Source organism: Metopolophium dirhodum, chromosome 7 (assembly GCF_019925205.1).
Source record: "Metopolophium dirhodum isolate CAU chromosome 7, ASM1992520v1, whole genome shotgun sequence".
Lineage (NCBI taxonomy): Eukaryota > Metazoa > Arthropoda > Insecta > Hemiptera > Aphididae > Metopolophium > Metopolophium dirhodum.
This window is the reverse complement of record NC_083566.1, coordinates 17,677,530-17,697,141: the sequence shown is the minus strand read 5'-3', so window position 1 is coordinate 17,697,141 and position 19,612 is coordinate 17,677,530. Positions and strand designations below refer to the sequence as shown.

The following is a 19,612-nucleotide window of genomic DNA, read 5'->3' as shown; positions in this document are numbered from 1 at the left end:
CTTAGAGCATCGTGAATTTAAATTGTATTTATATTGGTACAATTGATCATCAGTTACTGCTTTGTATAATGGTATGTAATATCATTGGATAGGCAATTAAACTATTACAGTTATGATTTATTTATGATATGGTTATATATTTACGTATATAATACTAATAATTACTATAATGCTATTATAAATTACTATACAAATATTTATGATTGTAGTCTCGACCGAGACCATGATAAATTAAATGTACCATGACCGAGACTAAAAAATAATATGAACGCAACGACGATTTGCCGCCATTCGGTCATATTTTTATTATCATCGTTCCTTATTCGCTTTTTTCCGTTTTATCCTCCATGAGCACGTAGATCAGATGCTAGCTCACCAATATTATCAGACAGGCACACCGAGCAAGACGAGGTACGAAATCGGCATTCGCCGACATTCGATTTTGATAATAGAGAAAATATTAACTACAGCTACAGCACCACACGCGTTTTACAGGTTCGACATAACTTTATAATATACCATAACTATACCCAGAAGACAGACTCGGCCCAGTCGGTCCATCAATAATCGTCGTTGCCAAGCGGAAACATGGCCACAATGTTGAAGACCAGTAAATTAATCTGTTACACGCGTAAGTCCTACAATTTTTCTTAGTCAATATCCTAGGACGTGATTTTTCTAATATGCCTACGTACCTATCGTTGCTTTACTTCCAGTGCCCAAGAACAAATCGCCTGCACAGCTGAACAGATACTTTCAAACGCTGCGCGTGAGTATGCGGGATCGGGCGTATATTTATTTTTTATTATCATTACCGACTGTTTGGGTTTTGCACAGAAATACAATGTTCCCCTGCAGAGGTGCCTAAACGACGTCTTACGAAGACAGAATGCCGTCGGTCCGGTCGTGGGTTGTGCTCGAATGTACGCTGCGCCATCTGAAAAGAAAGTATTCCAGAGGGTCAAACCGCATTGTAACATTGGCACTATTGGACACGTAGATCACGGCAAAACCACACTCACGGCTGCCATCACTAAAAGTAATGTCACATTTTAACAGATCTCAAGTGTCAATGTACCTATTGGGTATTATGAACATTGGCTAACTTTGTATTTTTATTGAACTCAAGGTTTAATATACATAACTGATTATTACTCGGAACAAATACTTTTTTTATGTAAATAATTTTTTATCATCTTTTCAAATATACGTAAGAAATTTAGGTATATTACCTATTGGACTAGGTATATTATAAAATCTTATCATTTTAAATAAATAAAATAGCAAACCCCTCATTGCCAATCCAAATTAATATTTCCTATTATAAAAAAAAATAGAATGATAATGAATTTCTGTTTTTGACATTTGAATTGTAATTATTGTAAAAACAAAGTCATTTTTGTTTGTAAAATTGTAGGTATACAAATTACCTATACATTATTATAATATATTAATCATGTCCTTATAGTTTGATGGACAAAATTAAATGTATGTTATGTTTTGTCATAGATATCAAATATTCCATTACACATTACACTCATAAGCGTGCCACACGGGGTAGTTATGGCAAACACTTGATGACTCAGAAAATTTTCTCCCCTCAATATTCAATTATATTATGATAGTCGATCATTTTATTTTTATTTATAAAATACTTTTTACCACAGTAAATGTAGTTAAATGAGGTTAACCTATCCAAATTAATTTGTATAACTTACGCTTGAATAAAAATATAATAAAGATGTATGTGTGTGTGTTAATAGGTTATGCCATAAATGTCTGTGCACGCTTATGATTACACTATCATTAACAATGTCATCAATTTTAAAAAGAAATAACTAGTCAGATATTAGAACAAATTATAATTAATATTCTATACATAATACAATAGGTAAACTAGTACAACTATAATTTTCCTGTCCAAAAAGGGGGCACTTACCAAAAAATATTTTAATTTTTTTTATTGTTTAAGTGGTTAGTCTGATTTTTATTAAATTAAATATTATTTACTAGTATTTAACATTTTACAACATTTGGTTTTTAGTTTTATCTACAAAAAAAATGGCTAAGATGAAACAATATGCTGACATTGATAACGCACCTGAAGAAAAAGCCCGTGGAATCACCATTAACGTTGCTCATGTTGAGTATGAAACTGAAGCTAGACATTACAGCCACACTGACTGCCCAGGACATGCTGATTATATTAAGGTAAAAAAAAAAAAATTAATGAAATATTTATTTATTCATTGTTTTTATTGCTAGAACATGATCACTGGAACTAATCAAATGGATGGAGCTATTTTAGTAGTAGCTGCAACTGATGGTGCTATGCCTCAAACCAGAGAACATTTATTATTAGCTAAACAAATAGGAATCGGTCATATTATTGTTTTCATTAATAAAGTTGATGCAGCTGATTCGGAAATGGTTGAATTAGTGGAAATGGAAATTAGGGAACTACTTACTGAAATGGGTTTTGATGGCGAAAATTTACCAGTTATTAAAGGTTCAGCACTATGTGCCCTTGAAGGAAAAGAACCGGAAATTGGTAACACAATATATATATTTTCTATATTTCTTTTAAAGTTATGTAATTTAGAATTTTATGTGTAGGAGAAAAAGCTATTGAAGCTCTACTGGCCGAAGTAGATAAATATGTTCCACAACCAATACGTGATTTAGATAAACCCTTCATGTTACCAGTAGAACATGTTTACTCCATTCCAGGACGTGGCACAGTGGTAACTGGCAGATTAGAACGTGGCATAATTAAAAAAGGAAATGAATGTGAATTTGTTGGTTATAACAAAGTTATAAAATCTACAATCACTGGTAATATTATATTCAGTGTTCATTAGTTGGGTCCATCATCGATAATAAAGAGATTGATAGACCCTACTATACAAATAGTTTTTAATATTAGTTATTTCAGAATATGATAGTAAGCACTAGACAACAATATTTGTTGACTTCATGTTATATATTATAATAATATTATATGAATGGTTAATAAATAATAGATTTTAGATTCATTAAATAAAAACATTAACACGTGTGATTTATTTAGTAACCTTATGTATTAATAATAATTTATATAAAACTTTTAATTAACCAGACCAACTTTTTTTGAGTAAAAATGTATTAATCATCTATGTACATTTTCTTCTTAAAGAATAAATAAAAATAAAAATAAATAAAATGTACTCACCCATTTATTATAGTTTATAGAAATAATCAGATGAATTGACTTCGGTTAACAAAATATCTATTGTATGTTAAAATCAAATAATTAAAATGTTGTGTGATTTAATTAAATACTATTTTGGTCATAAATTTATATTTTATTAACAGTGTAACAAAATATAGTTACTGGTCAGTTATCTGCCTGCTACAAACCTTAAAAAAGTTATCGCTTTATAAATATTTATTTTTTACATGCACTGATTTTGTCCAAAATATACGTAAACTTGTCTTATGACTTAATTGCTCATGTATAATACTGTTAGCTAACAATAATAATATTGCATTATTATTAAATACTATTGTTTGATTTGATTATTATATAATATTATTTAGATTGTAGTGCGTAAATTCATATTTTTTCGTATTAAATAGATTTTATTTTAATTTATTTGTTACAGACTTATGTAGGTACTTAATAGTTGACACTAAAATGTTTGTAACTGTTGTGTATGTAACATAGTATATAATAAATATATGCAATTAGAATTTAAAATTTTATTTCTCCATTAATTTAAAATAATAAATCATCTAATATTAAAATACATATTTTAAGGAGTTGAAATGTTCCACAAAATCCTTGAAGAGGCTCAAGCAGGAGATCAGCTAGGAGCTTTAATTAAAGGTACAAAACGAGATGATTTGAGACGTGGCATGGTATTGGCCAAACCAGGAACTGTCAAAATGCAAGACTTTGTCTCCACTCAGGTATATGTGTTAAACAAAGATGAAGGTGGAAACGGTAAACCACTTGTACCCTACCAACAAATGCAAATGTACTCAAAGACTTGGGATTGTGCTTGTCAATTGAATATTGTTGGCAAAGAGATGGTTATGCCTGGTGAAGATTGCTCGTAAGTATAAACATTTTTACAAGACTATTAGCATAATTATTAGTTATAAGGTACAGTTAATTAAACAAATTACCATATATGGTTAAATTTGTTACATTATAAGAATTTGACAAACTTATGGACATTGAAATTAAACCGAGGCATTAGATAAGAAAGGTTAGGTTATGTTAGTTTAATTGCTGTTACGGTAAACAATAAATGGAGAATGAAGAATTTTTTCAGCGTAATTTATTTTACATATTATATAAATTAAGATATCACTTAGTGTCACTAATAAACACAGTGTCAAAGTGTATCAGCAGTTAAGACATATTTTTAAATAGGGATACAATAAGATACAAATATTGATCGGTTTTATAATTATTACTTAGACTAATTATTTTTAGCAAATGGTTATGGAATATACCATAATCTATATTTTTCATTGGTAGATTCTACACTGACTACACTTCATATCTTATAATATTGTCTGTTATTGCCAATTATTCAACCTATTAGGTCATTTGTACTGTATATTTTGTAATTCTCAGAAAATAAAAGGTTTCATACATCAAAATGTATGAAAATAATTGTACTAACATTTATTTCAACCCCGCTCCCCTCCCCCCCACAAAAAAAAAATCTGTCTACGTGCCTGGATATAGGCCTGATTAAGTTGTTATTATATGCTAATGATTCAAATAAATTATTATATTATGATTGTTTTTAAAAATGTGGTATGGTCTTTTGTGATATCTTTATTATATATAATAATTACAATTAATGCATTGTTCTAGTGTTGAGTTGAAGATGATCAGACCCATGGTTCTGGAAAAGGGACAACGATTCACGTTGCGTGTGGCTGGCGCTACAGTCGGAACTGGAGTGATTACTGAAATTAAGAAAAGACTATTGGATGATGAAAGGCGAGGATTGTTGGAAGGTAAAAAAGCACGAGAAAAGAAAAATGCTGAGTAGGTGATTAGTATTCTTCAACGGCATTGCAACTCCAGTATGTACATAAAGTCATCGTTTCTTTGTAACTCTGTAACTCGGTCACAAAGTGCATTATTGATAACATTGTAGTTTTAATATATTTAAATGTAAGCACTATCATATGTTTTAATGTTTAACAGTCATGTTATACTTTTGAACGTATTTTAAAAAATAAAATACATTTTATTAAAACATCCGTTTTATTTTGTACTATTGAATATACAATTCATAACTGATTTGATAATTCTTAAACACTGCAAAAATAAATAATGTATACTGTATTCGGAATGAGATTGTACCCTGGCGGCCAAGTTGTGCGCATGGGTGTGGCTTTGTTCCATGGCAGCGCCTAACGCGTCTCCGTGATGGGGATGGTGTCTTAATAGGTTAATTTATTTTCCATGTGTTACTGTTTATAAAAATGAATACCTAATGCTGACCCTTGTACACAATTGTTCTTGATTTGTTCAAATTATTATTATAACTATTTTCCCATCGGCTATTATTTTTGATTCTGAGCAAAATGATGCGTGTATTGGTTATACAATGATGTGTATTTGTTTTTTTTTTGTCTTTAGTGTAGACCTTAGATCATATACAATAGATGGAGCTACGTACGTGTTGCTGGTATACTGAGTTGTGTTCACCACCCATTTCATTTTAGGGAACAATGTGTTATTGCGCATGTGTCACGCCAAAAATTACTATAAAATAATTAATAAATGGAGGGGTTGGGGTTATATTGTACACAGCAATTATAGATTAAAGTAGCTCTATCCATTGTATATGATCATAAGTACTGTCTATATAATGAAAATATTACTCATAGTCTGTGGTATGTGGTATATATAACCTATATGACTATATATATAGGTACAGTGTACACTATATATTATATCGGATTATATATAGCTTGTCACCATTCTTCAAATAACTACCACATTCTTGGTTCAAATTAAATTATATAAAAGTCAGTTGTTATGCACTTGTCAGTGACAAGAGGTGTATTGTGATAAAATTGTAACAACTGACAAAGCTAAAATCAAGAACACAATTTTTGAAAAATCAAGTACCTATTTGAAGTTTTTTTTATCATAACTTCGAAATTAAGTTTGAGTGACTTTTAAAAGTACCATAAAATTAAGCATGCAAACACACACATTTTGAAAAAAAAAATCCAAAAAATTGCTTGGGGTTGAGAGCTAAACTGCATTTATGCTTATTATAGTAATATTTAATGTATACAGAATGTTCAAAAAGTTTGGAAACATTCATTAAACCAGTGGTTCCCAACCTCTTCAATTCTACGTAGATTTTCAAAAATATCGTAAACCCTCCTATAAATTGTTAAACTCTCGGTGAACGGAGTGGCGAAGAGCTAAAATGTAATTAAGGACAATACTGAACACTGCAGTCGTGTGCAGTGTTCGGACTTATCTAGATAGTTATTTGTTCATCTTTTATCTTATCTAGATAAATAGTTACAAGACGTTCATCTTAGATAATTTTTTTACTAATCTAAATAAATTCATCTAGATACATTTTTTATTGATAAAAATCGCGAACTTGTACAAACGTATTATAAATATTTATACAGATTCTCAAACCAAGTTTATGGTTTATAAATAATGTAATTATTTTTATTTATATCGTTATTATTATTATGTTCCTAGTGTCCAACTAAAATATAGAAATAAATTAAAAACCCATTTTAAAAAAAATTTACCTTATTTTATCTGGATAAACAAGTATTTATCTTTAACTTTATCTAGATAAAAAAAATACTTATCTAATCCGAACACTGGTCGTGTGCCTGTTTTGCCTATACTATACGCCGGGCTAGTGGGCAATACAATGTTTGAGTGAATTATTTAAAACAATATATTATTATTATAATTATTATTTTATATTAATAAAATTGTATTTAATATACGAGGAGCTATAAAAATCTGAAAATAATGTCACGACAAATATTTAGACCAAAAAATATTTCAGCCGAATAATATTATCTTTGACGACATAGTATACGTTTATCATCGTACAAATATTTTGGTCGAACCATATTTTAGACGACGAATATTTTGTCCGAACTGTATTTCAGCCGGAAAGTGTTTGACCGACACGTATTTTAGCTGTCGGCTATAATATTGTCCGCCAAAATATTTCTGTGCAAAAATACAACCTGCTGGAATAATATTTACCGGCTAAAAAATGCATTAATTATTAATGTTGAATTCTCTAGAACCAGATTCGTTCCAAATTAATATTACGTTTTTATAAAGACAATTCGATGAAATGTCAAGCAGGAATTAATCATCGTTCCGTGCCGAGAACTATATCACGCGAAAGTAAGTATAATATGTAACCTGAAAAATGTTTCGTTCGTCAATACCTGCACAATAACATAATATTATTGCATAATAAATAATAATAGGTATCTACATGGATATATTATACATTATTATGCCACTAATTGCCGTGCTGCATCGTTCGACTATAGGGCCCAAAATAATGTCAAATACCGGGCCACTGTAAGTTTTTTTTAACGATCGTATTGATCGTTCATTCTCTACCGGCTGCTATAGTATAGACAATTGTGGGTTATAGTTTAATTTTGCCTTCATATTATTTAAAATGTTTAAATTACACTAACCCTCCCCCCCCCCCCCTCTCCACTATATGTTCAACCGACCTAACCCGACATTAAGTTTTCAAACATATGATTATGATGTATCTTAAATAATGATGTAGGTACCTATGTATTAAATCCGCTTGTACGTTTAAATTCAAAGGTCGATTTATGAATATTAAATTAAATCCACGTATAATCAATTATAAATAATAATATAATATACTGTTACATGATATTATATACAATAGTATTATACAAATCGTGAATAAAACATGAATTTATTTTGATTGATGTCCAATATGTTTATGTATAATTAGTGTAATCATATACTTGTCTTACAAATATATAATATTTACCTATATATAGGTACAGGATCATGCAATATGTAGTTGATCGGTCGACGAGGCAAGTCATCAGTTTCTCCATAAGTATCCTTCATTCCTGTCAATATATTATATATGTGTCTGATTGTTCTAAACACTGTCGTATTCAACTAGTATTGCTGGTAAGTTGGCAAACGGGTAAACGTTTATTTTTGAAGATGTCTGAGTAGAGAGTATAATATAGCTTTTTGAGCCAATTGTTCTTTTACTACCCATCGAGGGACGTCCAGAAAGTAAGTGTACGGTATAGCTCCCACGGTCGTATATTATAGTAAATAATAACAATTTCAGTTGTAAATAATTTTAATTTTTAATGTGAACTTTTATTCTTATTAGTCATTGTTGAAATTCAATTGTAAAGAATAATTATTATTCGTAGTTCCATAGTACAAAGTATACGCACATAAAAGTACTCAGAAATCCATTAAGGCTTAATATTTTCTAATATTAAATACTTATATTTGAACATAATAATATAATATGAAAACCGATATTAAAATAAATGTTTAAATTTAGGTCGTTTTAGAAAATGGTTACCGAGACAAAAACGGTATCGAAGAACGAGGACAGCTTAATGATAAATATGCGATTAATGAAAAAAACTGGATTCTATCAATTATTGGATTCGCGCAGTCTAAAAGTGTTTGGCCACAACGTATTCAAATGCATGTCCGTGGTTCAAATGTCGGTCCTTTTGTCGGTGGCTGTTATATTTGTTGCAAACATATATTATTTTTCGGACGACATCAATACAGTAATGATGTATTCGATTTTAATTACATCCGATGCGCTCTCGATGTTAAAACTCTATTACATACTACAACATTCAGATACGATATGGAACTGCACACATATGACGTCTATCGACGACTTGTGTTACAGGTATCACGATAGGCGTATACTCGAAGAGGGCCGATCGAAGTCTACATCGTATTCGATACTGATTATGTTTATGTGGTTGAATCTCGTGGTATCTTGGTCATTGGGTCCGCTGTTTGCAACAAATTATTTTTTAATCGCAGAACACAAAGACGTGATTTACCGTTACCGTTTCAACATACTGAATTTCGTATTCCCGGCAACCGATCGATTCTACAACGACAATTTCATGATTTATTACGGGATAGAATTTATCACGCTAGTGCTATGGTGCCAATGCACAATGAATTTCGATGTATTAATGCTGTCGATGAATATTACGTTCAAGTATCAGTTGAAAACTATTGCGAATTCTTTCAGTGCATTCAATTTCACACGATATAATGACTTTAAGAGTAAGTTATTATACCTACAAAATATTACAATATCTGTGTTATAATTTGTTATAGAGGATAGGTATTTAAATAACTTAATAACTATACTAGTCTACATCGGTTACCATTTTTTTTTTTCATTATCGTGTCGACATCAAGATAATCGTACAAAAAATGTTAAACATCACAAAGAATCAGAATCGATGTTTGATTTCAAGAGTTTGATTTACGACCAACAGCGTGTTATTGAGTAAGTATATTTAGGTATAAGTGTATAACCTATAGCTACTGTGGCTATATTCGTTTAAAGTTTATTTCTCATTCAAATATTTAATTCACGTGTTGATACAGTTTATTATATAGACGTATAAAGGGGGGTCATATGATAGTATTATACCCATAACTGACTATATGGCGTGTATATTCTTATTTTTCAAAAGTATTGTAACCAAAATAATAAAATATAGGTACCTATATCGGGCTATATACCAGCTATACATGTATGGCTATATATAGATTATTTATATATAGTTTTTTAACTCACAAAATGTTCACCAAAGATTTAAATCAGTATTTCGACGCATTTTGAGCTATTTAAAGCCATGATAATTTTTTTCTGATCGTGTAAGCTATTTTTCAGTTAGAGATTCATAAAAGTTTTTTTTTTTTCATAGCTAAGATAAGAAATGTTTATAAAAGGTTCCCAACAAAATTGTCTACTTAATAATTTAATAAAAAAAATAATAATTTTTGTCCCAATTTTCAAAATTTCAAGGAAGCTAAAACGGTTGAGGTCAAATCGTCAGTAGCGCCTAGACTATTTTATGCAATCGTATGAAATATACTTTTTTTTTTATCGAGGGGCATTTATACATTATTGACCTCTTCTGACAATGATGTTAATAGTGGCTACATCGTAGGCATATACCTAACTATACTTTTGATTAAAGTAATTTTTTTTTTGTACATACCTGGGTAGTAGAAAAGATTTAAAATCATTTTTATAAAATAATAAATGTATTTTCCGTGAACTCTTCAATCTTACATATTACATATAGTAATAATATGTAAATAAGAATTATCTACTTCAGGGAATCAAAACTCATTATAGTATACATACCTATCTACTGTTCAAGCGCTTGAAAAATAATTGTTTTAACGCATATGATCGATCTGTGACTATCTAAGCTGTTTATTCCATCAAATTTATGATGTGATTCGTGAATAAAATAATGTGATTATTTATTATTCCAGAAACATGAGAGACATTTACCAAGTATTTCGACCTGTGGTACTTACTCAACTAGCTTCCGAGTCTTTAATAATAATGCTACTGTCCTGTATCATAATGCTGGTAAAATTAATTCTATTTAGTTTATTATTATAATCATTATACGTATAAATGGCTAAATGCGAGAAATTTGATATTTACTGGTGGTACTTTAATTTGCATTATTCAGAACTACTTTAATGGTATTTCATTGTTATCTGCGTTGAACTTGAGAATATTTGCAGCGATATCGACGTTTTTATTTCACATATATGTTATCTGCTACTTATTCGACAACGTCAACGAACAAGTACGTTATACATAGTTGAATAATAAACTAAATTTTAATTAGTACTATTATTACGTATAAAAAACTGTTAGTTATTTTTAATAGTTTATTGTATATAACATAATCATTAATTCGACGCTTTAATTTTTCGTACACGCTTAATGTAGATTGTATAGGTAATAGGCATACACGGACATACGTTATTGTATTAATAATATTATTGTTTTATTACATATTCTACACTACTGCCTGCAGACTGTCTGCTATACTTGAACTAGTTGAACTGACTGGCCACCTGTTACGTGCAGACCAATCTCAAGTGACATCGTACAATTTAGTTTTGTATAGACAAAACCTATATATTATTACTGTAATTTATATCAAAAATCGATCTTCTTTCTACCCGCATACGCTTTATACTCAACAGGTCAACACTAGGTACACCAATACCGGACTACGCTGCACATCTACTCAACGCCTCCAAAAGTCCACACGTTACATTGTTAATTATTATAGACTATAGTATAAAATACAAAATACGAGGCCTGTTGGTAGTTCTTCGAATCTCGAATGATTTAATAATATTTAATACATTTTAATTATTTAATTTAGGTACATAAAATACCGCATCGATCTACCCATCGACTTATTGTAACGTTACAATCTTATCTTACGTCGTTCTTCACATTATTTTTTTAGAAAGATTCGATGAATCTTGCTTTGTACAGCAGTGATTGGACGACAAGCGATCTACAACATAAAATTCTACTACTTCAGGCCATGCGGATGAATAACGCCGAAAATCTGAGACTACAAGTGACGAGAAATGAAATAGTAAATTTTCAAATGTTTACATATGTACGTATGGTTTTTTCTCTTTTTATCATAGTGGCTATTGCGGACATGCCATTTATTCAGAAATATAATTTTACGTTGTAATAAATTATATGTGGACTGATTCATTTGTTAATTTGTTTTATTTAAACGATTTAGAATAAATTGTGATACAATTTTAAACTATAAAATTATGTCTATGTATTAGGATTCTCGGATCACCAAATATTTCTAAGTGTTTAGGGAATAACAAATATGCAATTTATTTGTAACACGTTAACGAGGTGTATCCTTTGCAGCTACATTTTTGATAAAGTACTGCGTAGTTACATTAACAACAATCTTCTTCATAGGGTAAAACTACCTTTAAGACCAGACATCCAATCTGTCTCTGTCCTCTGCAGCTTCTCTTCATCCTGTTCCATGTTCTATCGCTCCAAACATCCCTGATGACGAGGTCTACTCAAAGGTAGTTTTCCCGCAAGATTATTTTTGATCATTGTCCTTATTATTGATTTCTGTTTTCTTCATACATGTCCTCCCATTTCAGTCTTCTGAAAGATATTTCTTTTGTAATGCTAGGGTGTTGAAAAAGGACCTGGGGTTCCCGATTATGTCTTTTCCTCCATTCGTCGGTTTGACTATTCTTGTATGGTCCGAAAATTCTTCATAGAATTCTCCCTTCGAAAATACCTAATCTTATTTCTTCCATTTTTCTAAGGAGTCATGCCTCTGACCTATAAAGTACCACTGTGCGATGTTATATATGTTATATTAATATCACTGATGCACCTATTATTATAATATTCGATCGCGCTTATAGCATTTATCATTGGTCATATTCTCGTGCAGTGGCGTGTCCAAGGTATTATTTTGGAGCAATTGCTCCTTCAAAACTGTTGGTTGGTGGGTGGACCCTCTGCCACAAAATACCTAGTCACCTAGGTGACTGGGTATATCATAGAAATATCATATCCGATTACACAAATGTACGCATATTTTGTAAATTTTTGATTTAAAGTTTTTTGCTGAGTTTGAAATGCCGTTATAAACATTAATGGGGTAGGTGGGTGGGTTACCTTGTATACATTTTTGCTCCTCACCACCAAAAATGAGTTCAGCATGCCACTGTTCTCGTGTGATTACTAACCCTTGTTTAATCTTACACGCTCCCCACGCATTATCTCGTTTCTTGGAAATGATTTCTCACGAAGGTTCCTTACTTTTATATAACCTGCCACTTAGCATTTCGTTGTGTTTGCGTTCCTAGCAGAAGTATTCGAATTCGGAATATATTGTAATAACAACCGTCCTAACCCTGAGGCTAGTCGCTGTATAGTAATTTTAGGTAAACTCTCATATTATTATTATCATGTGGGTATATGTAATAATATGTAATATGTATAGCTAGTCTCCAGTACGTAGCAGCTAGTATATAACTTAATATATTTTAATCCAACAGCGTAGGCTGCAGTTTAAACGACTCTAGTGCAAGCAACATCAAATAGCGATACAGTGCATTATTTTATAATACATAAGTACATTTAAACCCAATGATGTTATGTTCTTAAGTATTTTTGTTTTTTTTTTACGTATGTTTATATAGATCATGCGGACAACGTATTCGATATTATCGGTGTTGGAAAAAATGTGTGCAAACGAGACGTAAACTATAATATTATGATGAAACTCGTAGTGGGCGTTGAATTCGAACGTTTAAAAACAATAGAAAATATTATATTGTTATAATAATAATATAGTCTATAGAATTCAGAATGAACACATAAAATAGAATTAGATTGAATGTATAAATCCTGTTTACCGTTTGACATTTTGAATGTGTAATTCGTATTTTTTCAATCAAAATAATGCCAATTACGAGCACAGCTGGGTTTCAATGATAATTGTTTGTGTATTTCATTTACGATAATATATTAATATTGTTGTTGATGATTGCAATAAAGCTATTCAAAATAAATTGTTTTTATTTTTCACATTACTTCACTAGAGCTTATGGGCTATTAGTCGTCAGTGGCGGCGATCCTATAGTTCATGTGCAGTTACTAGTATACTACACCTTGTAACATTGTCCAATTTTTTTTTTTATTATTAACGTATAGATCACCATTTAAATAAATAGTTAAGTGCACTTTGAGGCGTCACAATAAGCTCCTTCCTTTAAAAATTTAATAAATTAGTTCGTTTTAAAAATTGTTTTCAAACCCTATCCTAGTTAGAACAAACATATGCATATGTGGCATGCCAACATATCCGTACATTTTTTTGGCAAAATTGTTATTCGACATTACCGTAAACTATCTAGCTTAGCTTTGAAGTTCCCTCGGAAATCCTTCCACCACAATATTATCAACAGGTATGTCGCTAACACAAGTTTGAAAAAAAGTACCTAACATTTTCCATTTTTTTTTCTATTACCGTATAAATCACCATTTAAATAAATAGTATAGCGCAGTTTAAGGCGTATAAATAATCTCCTTCCTTTTAAAAATCTATATAACATAACTTTCAATTCCATTCCTAGTTAGAAGTTTAGAAAAAACATTATTTCTGAACATTTTTTTGTCAAAGTTGTTACTTGATGTTGACGTTAACTATCTAGCTTAGTTTTGAAGTTCCCTTAGAAATCCTTCCACCACTGCAAAATTCACTAAAAGTAAAATTTATATTAAAAAAGCAATCAACAGGTACCTATGTCGCCAACATTTAAGTTTGAAAAAAAGTAACATAAATAATTTTTATAATTATTTATAATTTTCCAATTTTTTTTTCGTTAAACGTATATATCGCCATTTAAATAAATAGTATAACGCAATTTTAGGCGTCAAAATAAGCGCCTTCCTTTTAAAAATCTATGTAACATAAACTGCGTTATAAATACTGTTTTCAATCCTTTTCCTAGTTAAAACAAACAAATTAAAAATTTTTTTAGCAAAATAGTTATTTGACGCTGCCGTAAACTATATAGCTTAGTTTTGAAGTTCCCTTGGAAATCCTCCTACCACAAAATTCACTAAAAGTAAAATTTGTATTAAAAAAGCTATCAACCGGTATGTAGACAACACCTACATTTGAAAAAAGTAACATTTTCCAATTTTTCTTCTCTTAACGTATAGATCGCCATTTAAATAAATTGTAAAGTGCACTTTGAGGCATCAAAATGAGCTCCTTATTTTTAAAAAATTAACATAAATTTCGTTATAAATACTGTTCAATCCCATTCCTAGTTAAAACAAACATTTCTGACAATTTTTTTTGGTTAAGTTGTAACTTAACGTTGCTGTAAACTATAGATATAGATACAACTATAGATATATCTAGCTTAGTTTTGAAGTTTCCTCGGAGATCCTTTCACCAATTCACTTAAAGTAAAATTTGTATTAAAAAAGCTATCAACAGGTATGTCAAAAACACCTTAGTTTGAAAAAAGTAAAATTTTCCAATTTTTTTTTCTATTAAAATATATATCGCTATTTAAATAAATAGTAATATTGTATACCGGTAATGATTAAGTTAATTTATTTTATACTATGAAAATATATGATTTGGTTTAAAACCCCTCCCGATAATTTGTTCCAGTTACAGCATTGAGCTCAGTATAATGTTTTGTACAAAAATACATGACGTATATGTACATTATTGTTTTGTAAGTATTTTATTTTCATATTTTATGTTCACATTAAGAGTTATGATTTTTTTGTCAGTCAACATTAATCACAATTTCTTAGGAAAAACATTTATCATGTACCTCTACTACAAATTACACATTTACATTTTCCGTAACATAGCAACAATTAGCAAACAAAAAATCTAAATATTAAAACTCCACTATGCCGTATACACCTTAACTAAAAAATGAAACAAATTGAAGTCATAGCGGTACTGTCGGTCGAGTCGGACGAAGTTCGATTCACAGTGGTATCGACCAGGGACGGCAGCGAAGTGGTCACATCGGCAGAGACGTTTACGTTAATAACCGCAGAGTCGAAAGACCGGAGAGGCGGCAGAAATTGTGAAAGCTCAGATCAGCAGTCTGTGGCGGCGGTGTCGTCATGCGTCGTGGGGACACCCACACCGGCCACCAACGTGGTAACCGATGGGGGGGTGAGCTATACCGCAGAGAGGGAGTCGCCGATGAGTGAGGGCGACGTAGAACAGGACCCGGACGTTGTTTGGGAAGCGGTGCTGCGGGTGATCGGCGACGCGTTGGACAAGATGTGTCGGGACGGCATTCCGGTCACGTACATTAAGTCAGTAGCCATCATAAACGAGATGGCCACGTTGGTAGCGTGGAACGCGGCCACCGGCAAAGCGGTGCACAACTTCATCCACTGGACAGACGTTCGGATGGCCGAAGGTGGGACCGCCGCGGCCGTGAAATGGTTGCTCCAGCGGTCTTTGGCCGTGCAGTGCGCCGCGGACGACTGCCGGTTTGGCACACTGGACGCGTGGCTGACGTGGAAGCTGACGCGCGGCCACACTTACCAAACGGACGTGACGAACGCGTCGTACACTGGGCTGCTGGACCTGGCTACGCTGAGCTGGGACTTCGACGCCATGCGGTCCCACGGTCTGGCGCCCGCTGCTTGGCCCGCGATCCGCAGGCTGGACAAACGCTCGGCCTCGGTGATCGTTGTTGACCGCCTGTACGGGCTGTCCATTCACGTGACGATGGCTCGTCCCAGCGCCGTGCTATACGCTCAGGCGTGCTACCGCCGCGGGCAGGTGGCCGTCACGCTGACAGACCGGACGGCTGTAGTGCTAGGCGCGTACGACCATGGCCCACCACGCTTGCAACCGACCTTAGGGCCATGGCCCGTGGTCGGCTACTGCGAGCCAAACATGGCTGACCGGAGACGTCCGACAATCGTGTACGGCTTGCTGGCAGTGTCCAGGGCCAGCGCCGTCGTGTGCTGGTTGAAGAATATGGGCTTGACCAAGTCGTGGGACGATTGCATGAACACCTACGCTTCGGGTAGGCCGACGATGACCGAACATCAGGCGTACATGGTGCCGGCGTTCGGTGGCCTGCCGTCGGCGCCGTACGGACGATCGGACGCACGCCCTGTGGTGTGTGGCATCGGTGGCCACACCGGGCGCGTACACTTGATCGCCGCGGCCGTCGACTCGATCTGCCACAGCGTCAACGACATTGTCCGGTGCGTGGTGGCCGGTTCGTCATCAAAACTAGCAGACCCCGTGTACGTGGACGGTCAGTGTGCTGAGCTGGGTGGCCTGATGCAGCGGTTGGCAGACGTGTCTGGCAGTCGGTTAGCGGTGAAACGGTTGGACATGGCCGTCAGCGGCGCGGCACGGATGGCCGCGGCCGCGATAAACGTCGATTACGCGGACCGACTCGAGGCCGTCGACTACGAGCCGACTTCCACCGACGGACAGCGGTTGGCGTGGGACGGTCAGTGGGCGAAGGCGGTGCGCAGGAGTTACGGCTGGGTGGCCATGGATGGCCGCGAGTTGGACGACCGGTACGCAAAGGCCCACGCCGACAAGCAGGCCGGCTACTTCGGCATTTCACAGTTGGCCAATTTACTTCGCCGCGTTGGTTTCTGGTACAACAGGAAGGTGTATGATCTCCTCTACGCCTTGCGTAACTATTTGACGCCCAACACACCACCGCATAACGTAAACACCGATAGCTCACTCGGAACGCACGATACCACGTCATGTAAAATGTAAATCCACGTGAACGTTTTAATAATATTTTAATTTAAATCATTGAATTTTTTATCGCACTCTGTGATTTTACGATTACGCGTATTTTTCTCGCTCAATGCGACTCTTTCTTCATCCAGTCAATTTTGGCTTTAGAGCAACAGTTATGAGATCGATTTTTTAAGAAGTCAAAATGACTTAAAACAATTTGGTATTGAAAACGAAAGAACACACTAGTACACTATACAGTCTACAATATAAGTACTAAAATAAAGAAGTTAATTTCTAAATTCTTAGATTAATTATAGCTAGTCATTATTTAATTTGGAGCTTTATTGAATAATAGTTGTTAATGCTACTTACGGCCTAAAAAGAAAGATCATTAATAATATTTTGACAACGTGATGCTATATTAAATATTGTGTATTAGCTATTAAATACTATTAGAACGCTACTATTGCTCGCTCGGCTCTGGGTTTAGTCTTCAGTGCCAACAGAGTGCCTCTTCTATTGAAAAAATATTTATGTCTACCCCCTCTAATTACCAATACTTTAATCAATAGACAATAAGCCATTTAAATATTCAGATAGGTACGCAACTCTTTTACACTTTTGCATTTACCATTAATATAGTAAGTATATTTAATGATATTATTGTAAATAAAGTAATTTATATGTTTACCTATTATTACGTGGAACCTTGCTTTTAATTTTCAATCTTTAACTATAAAAGTTGAACATTTTATAAATTTTTAACTACAAAATAATTATTAAATTTTAAATTTGATAAATTTTGTCAAAATTCGATCTTAAAAGTTTAAATGCTTATAAGAAAAATTGTGCATATTATGTATTTTTAATATTTTTCAACTGCTATTGTAACAATATACCAGGAGCCTTCCATTAAACGTTCACGCTTTTTTACCAACAAATAAAATTTTATTGATATTTATAGAAAAAAAATTAAAAAAATTAAAAACTGAAAATGCCCGTACACAGCTCAAAACAAGTCAAAATATTTTCAAAAATGTACGGTGTATATAAAATTAAAATATAAACATTCGGTGAAATTTTCGTGTATTTACAGTTATTCGTTTTTGAATTATCTACAACAAAATAACAAAATCGCTACCTACATGAGAAATCAAGTGAATATCCAATATTGTAAAAATATGAACTTCAAACGCTTATAAAAATTTAATTTGATTTGCTTGTAGACATTTTTTTTTGTTTAAGGTAGATAAACTTGTGAATAATATTGAATTACATTTTCAAACATTAGGTTTAAACAGGAAAATATGTATGAATTCTCAACTCAAAATAATTTGCTAATTTTCGTGATTTTCTCGTATTTTGTCAATAATTGAACTTTAAATAATTAAAAAAAACTGTGACTAAGGATTTCCAATATTCTTCGAATGTCATTGTAACAATTTAGTAGGAGCCTTGTATTAATTTTCCAAGCATTTTTAGCCAACAAATAGTAATAAAATTGGAAACTAAAATTGTTCCTAAACAGTTTAAAACAAATCAAAGTATTTTGAAAATTTTATCGTGTATATAAAATGCAAGTATAAACAACCAGCGAAAATTTCATGTATATACATTTCTTTGATTTAGAGTTACACCAAAAACCAAAATCGATTTTATAGAAAACCGATTTTGCGTAAAAATTTCCGTTTTTCCTTAAATTTTATGTTGTTTTCCCCGTCGTTTTTGATAACTATTGGGAATTTTAAAATTTGACCTGCCGAATTCACCAACTAGATTCACTTTTCCATCGAACAAGATACTGTTGAAGAAAACCGAAGCAGTTTTACTGCCCCAAACCATGATGACACACAAAAAAAAACATACATCATTGTAAAATCAATACATTCATCGCTCCGCTCAGAATCTAAAAAAGAACACTTTACAAGTTTGATCAGCAGGTAATAAAAAGGTTGTGAATTTGTATGATTTGATAAAATTATATGTAGTAAAACACAACCTGATTAACATACGGGCAACTAAAAATGTATTTTATAGGTACTTAAGAAAGTCAAAAGTTGGTGGAAAATATGACTAAAAAGTACAAAATAAAATAATGTAAATTAATGAATATGTAATAATAAACATAGCTTAAAAATAAATTATTTATGACCAACAAAATGCTATTTCAAGTTCAAAATAATCTGATGGCACAAAAAAA

The 19,612-nt window shown here is 32.7% G+C and overlaps 3 protein-coding genes across 3 annotated transcripts; all 3 read left to right on the top strand.

Annotated features, from left to right (window-relative positions):
* The first annotated feature begins 420 nt into the window (after positions 1 to 420).
* Positions 421 to 5,282, top strand: LOC132949369 (elongation factor Tu, mitochondrial-like). Its single transcript, XM_061020227.1, has 8 exons — positions 421 to 631; positions 717 to 769; positions 838 to 1,039; positions 2,045 to 2,211; positions 2,266 to 2,551; positions 2,617 to 2,835; positions 3,800 to 4,097; positions 4,874 to 5,282. The coding sequence occupies exons 1-8, from the start codon at positions 589 to 591 to the stop codon at positions 5,052 to 5,054; spliced, it is 1,449 nt and encodes a 482-aa protein (XP_060876210.1). The 5' UTR covers positions 421 to 588; the 3' UTR covers positions 5,055 to 5,282.
* A 2,824-nt stretch (positions 5,283 to 8,106) lies between these two features.
* On the top strand, positions 8,107 to 13,702 carry LOC132949010 (uncharacterized). Its single transcript, XM_061019751.1, has 7 exons — positions 8,107 to 8,209; positions 8,604 to 9,361; positions 9,500 to 9,590; positions 10,595 to 10,694; positions 10,801 to 10,920; positions 11,599 to 11,757; positions 13,340 to 13,702. The coding sequence occupies exons 2-7, from the start codon at positions 8,617 to 8,619 to the stop codon at positions 13,400 to 13,402; spliced, it is 1,278 nt and encodes a 425-aa protein (XP_060875734.1). The 5' UTR covers positions 8,107 to 8,209; positions 8,604 to 8,616; the 3' UTR covers positions 13,403 to 13,702.
* A 1,754-nt stretch (positions 13,703 to 15,456) lies between these two features.
* LOC132949545 (glycerol kinase 2-like) lies at positions 15,457 to 17,983 on the top strand. The gene has a single exon (XM_061020488.1). It carries the CDS (start codon positions 15,607 to 15,609, stop codon positions 17,443 to 17,445), a length of 1,839 nt encoding a protein of 612 aa, XP_060876471.1. The 5' UTR covers positions 15,457 to 15,606; the 3' UTR covers positions 17,446 to 17,983.
* Positions 17,984 to 19,612: the final 1,629 nt, after the last annotated feature.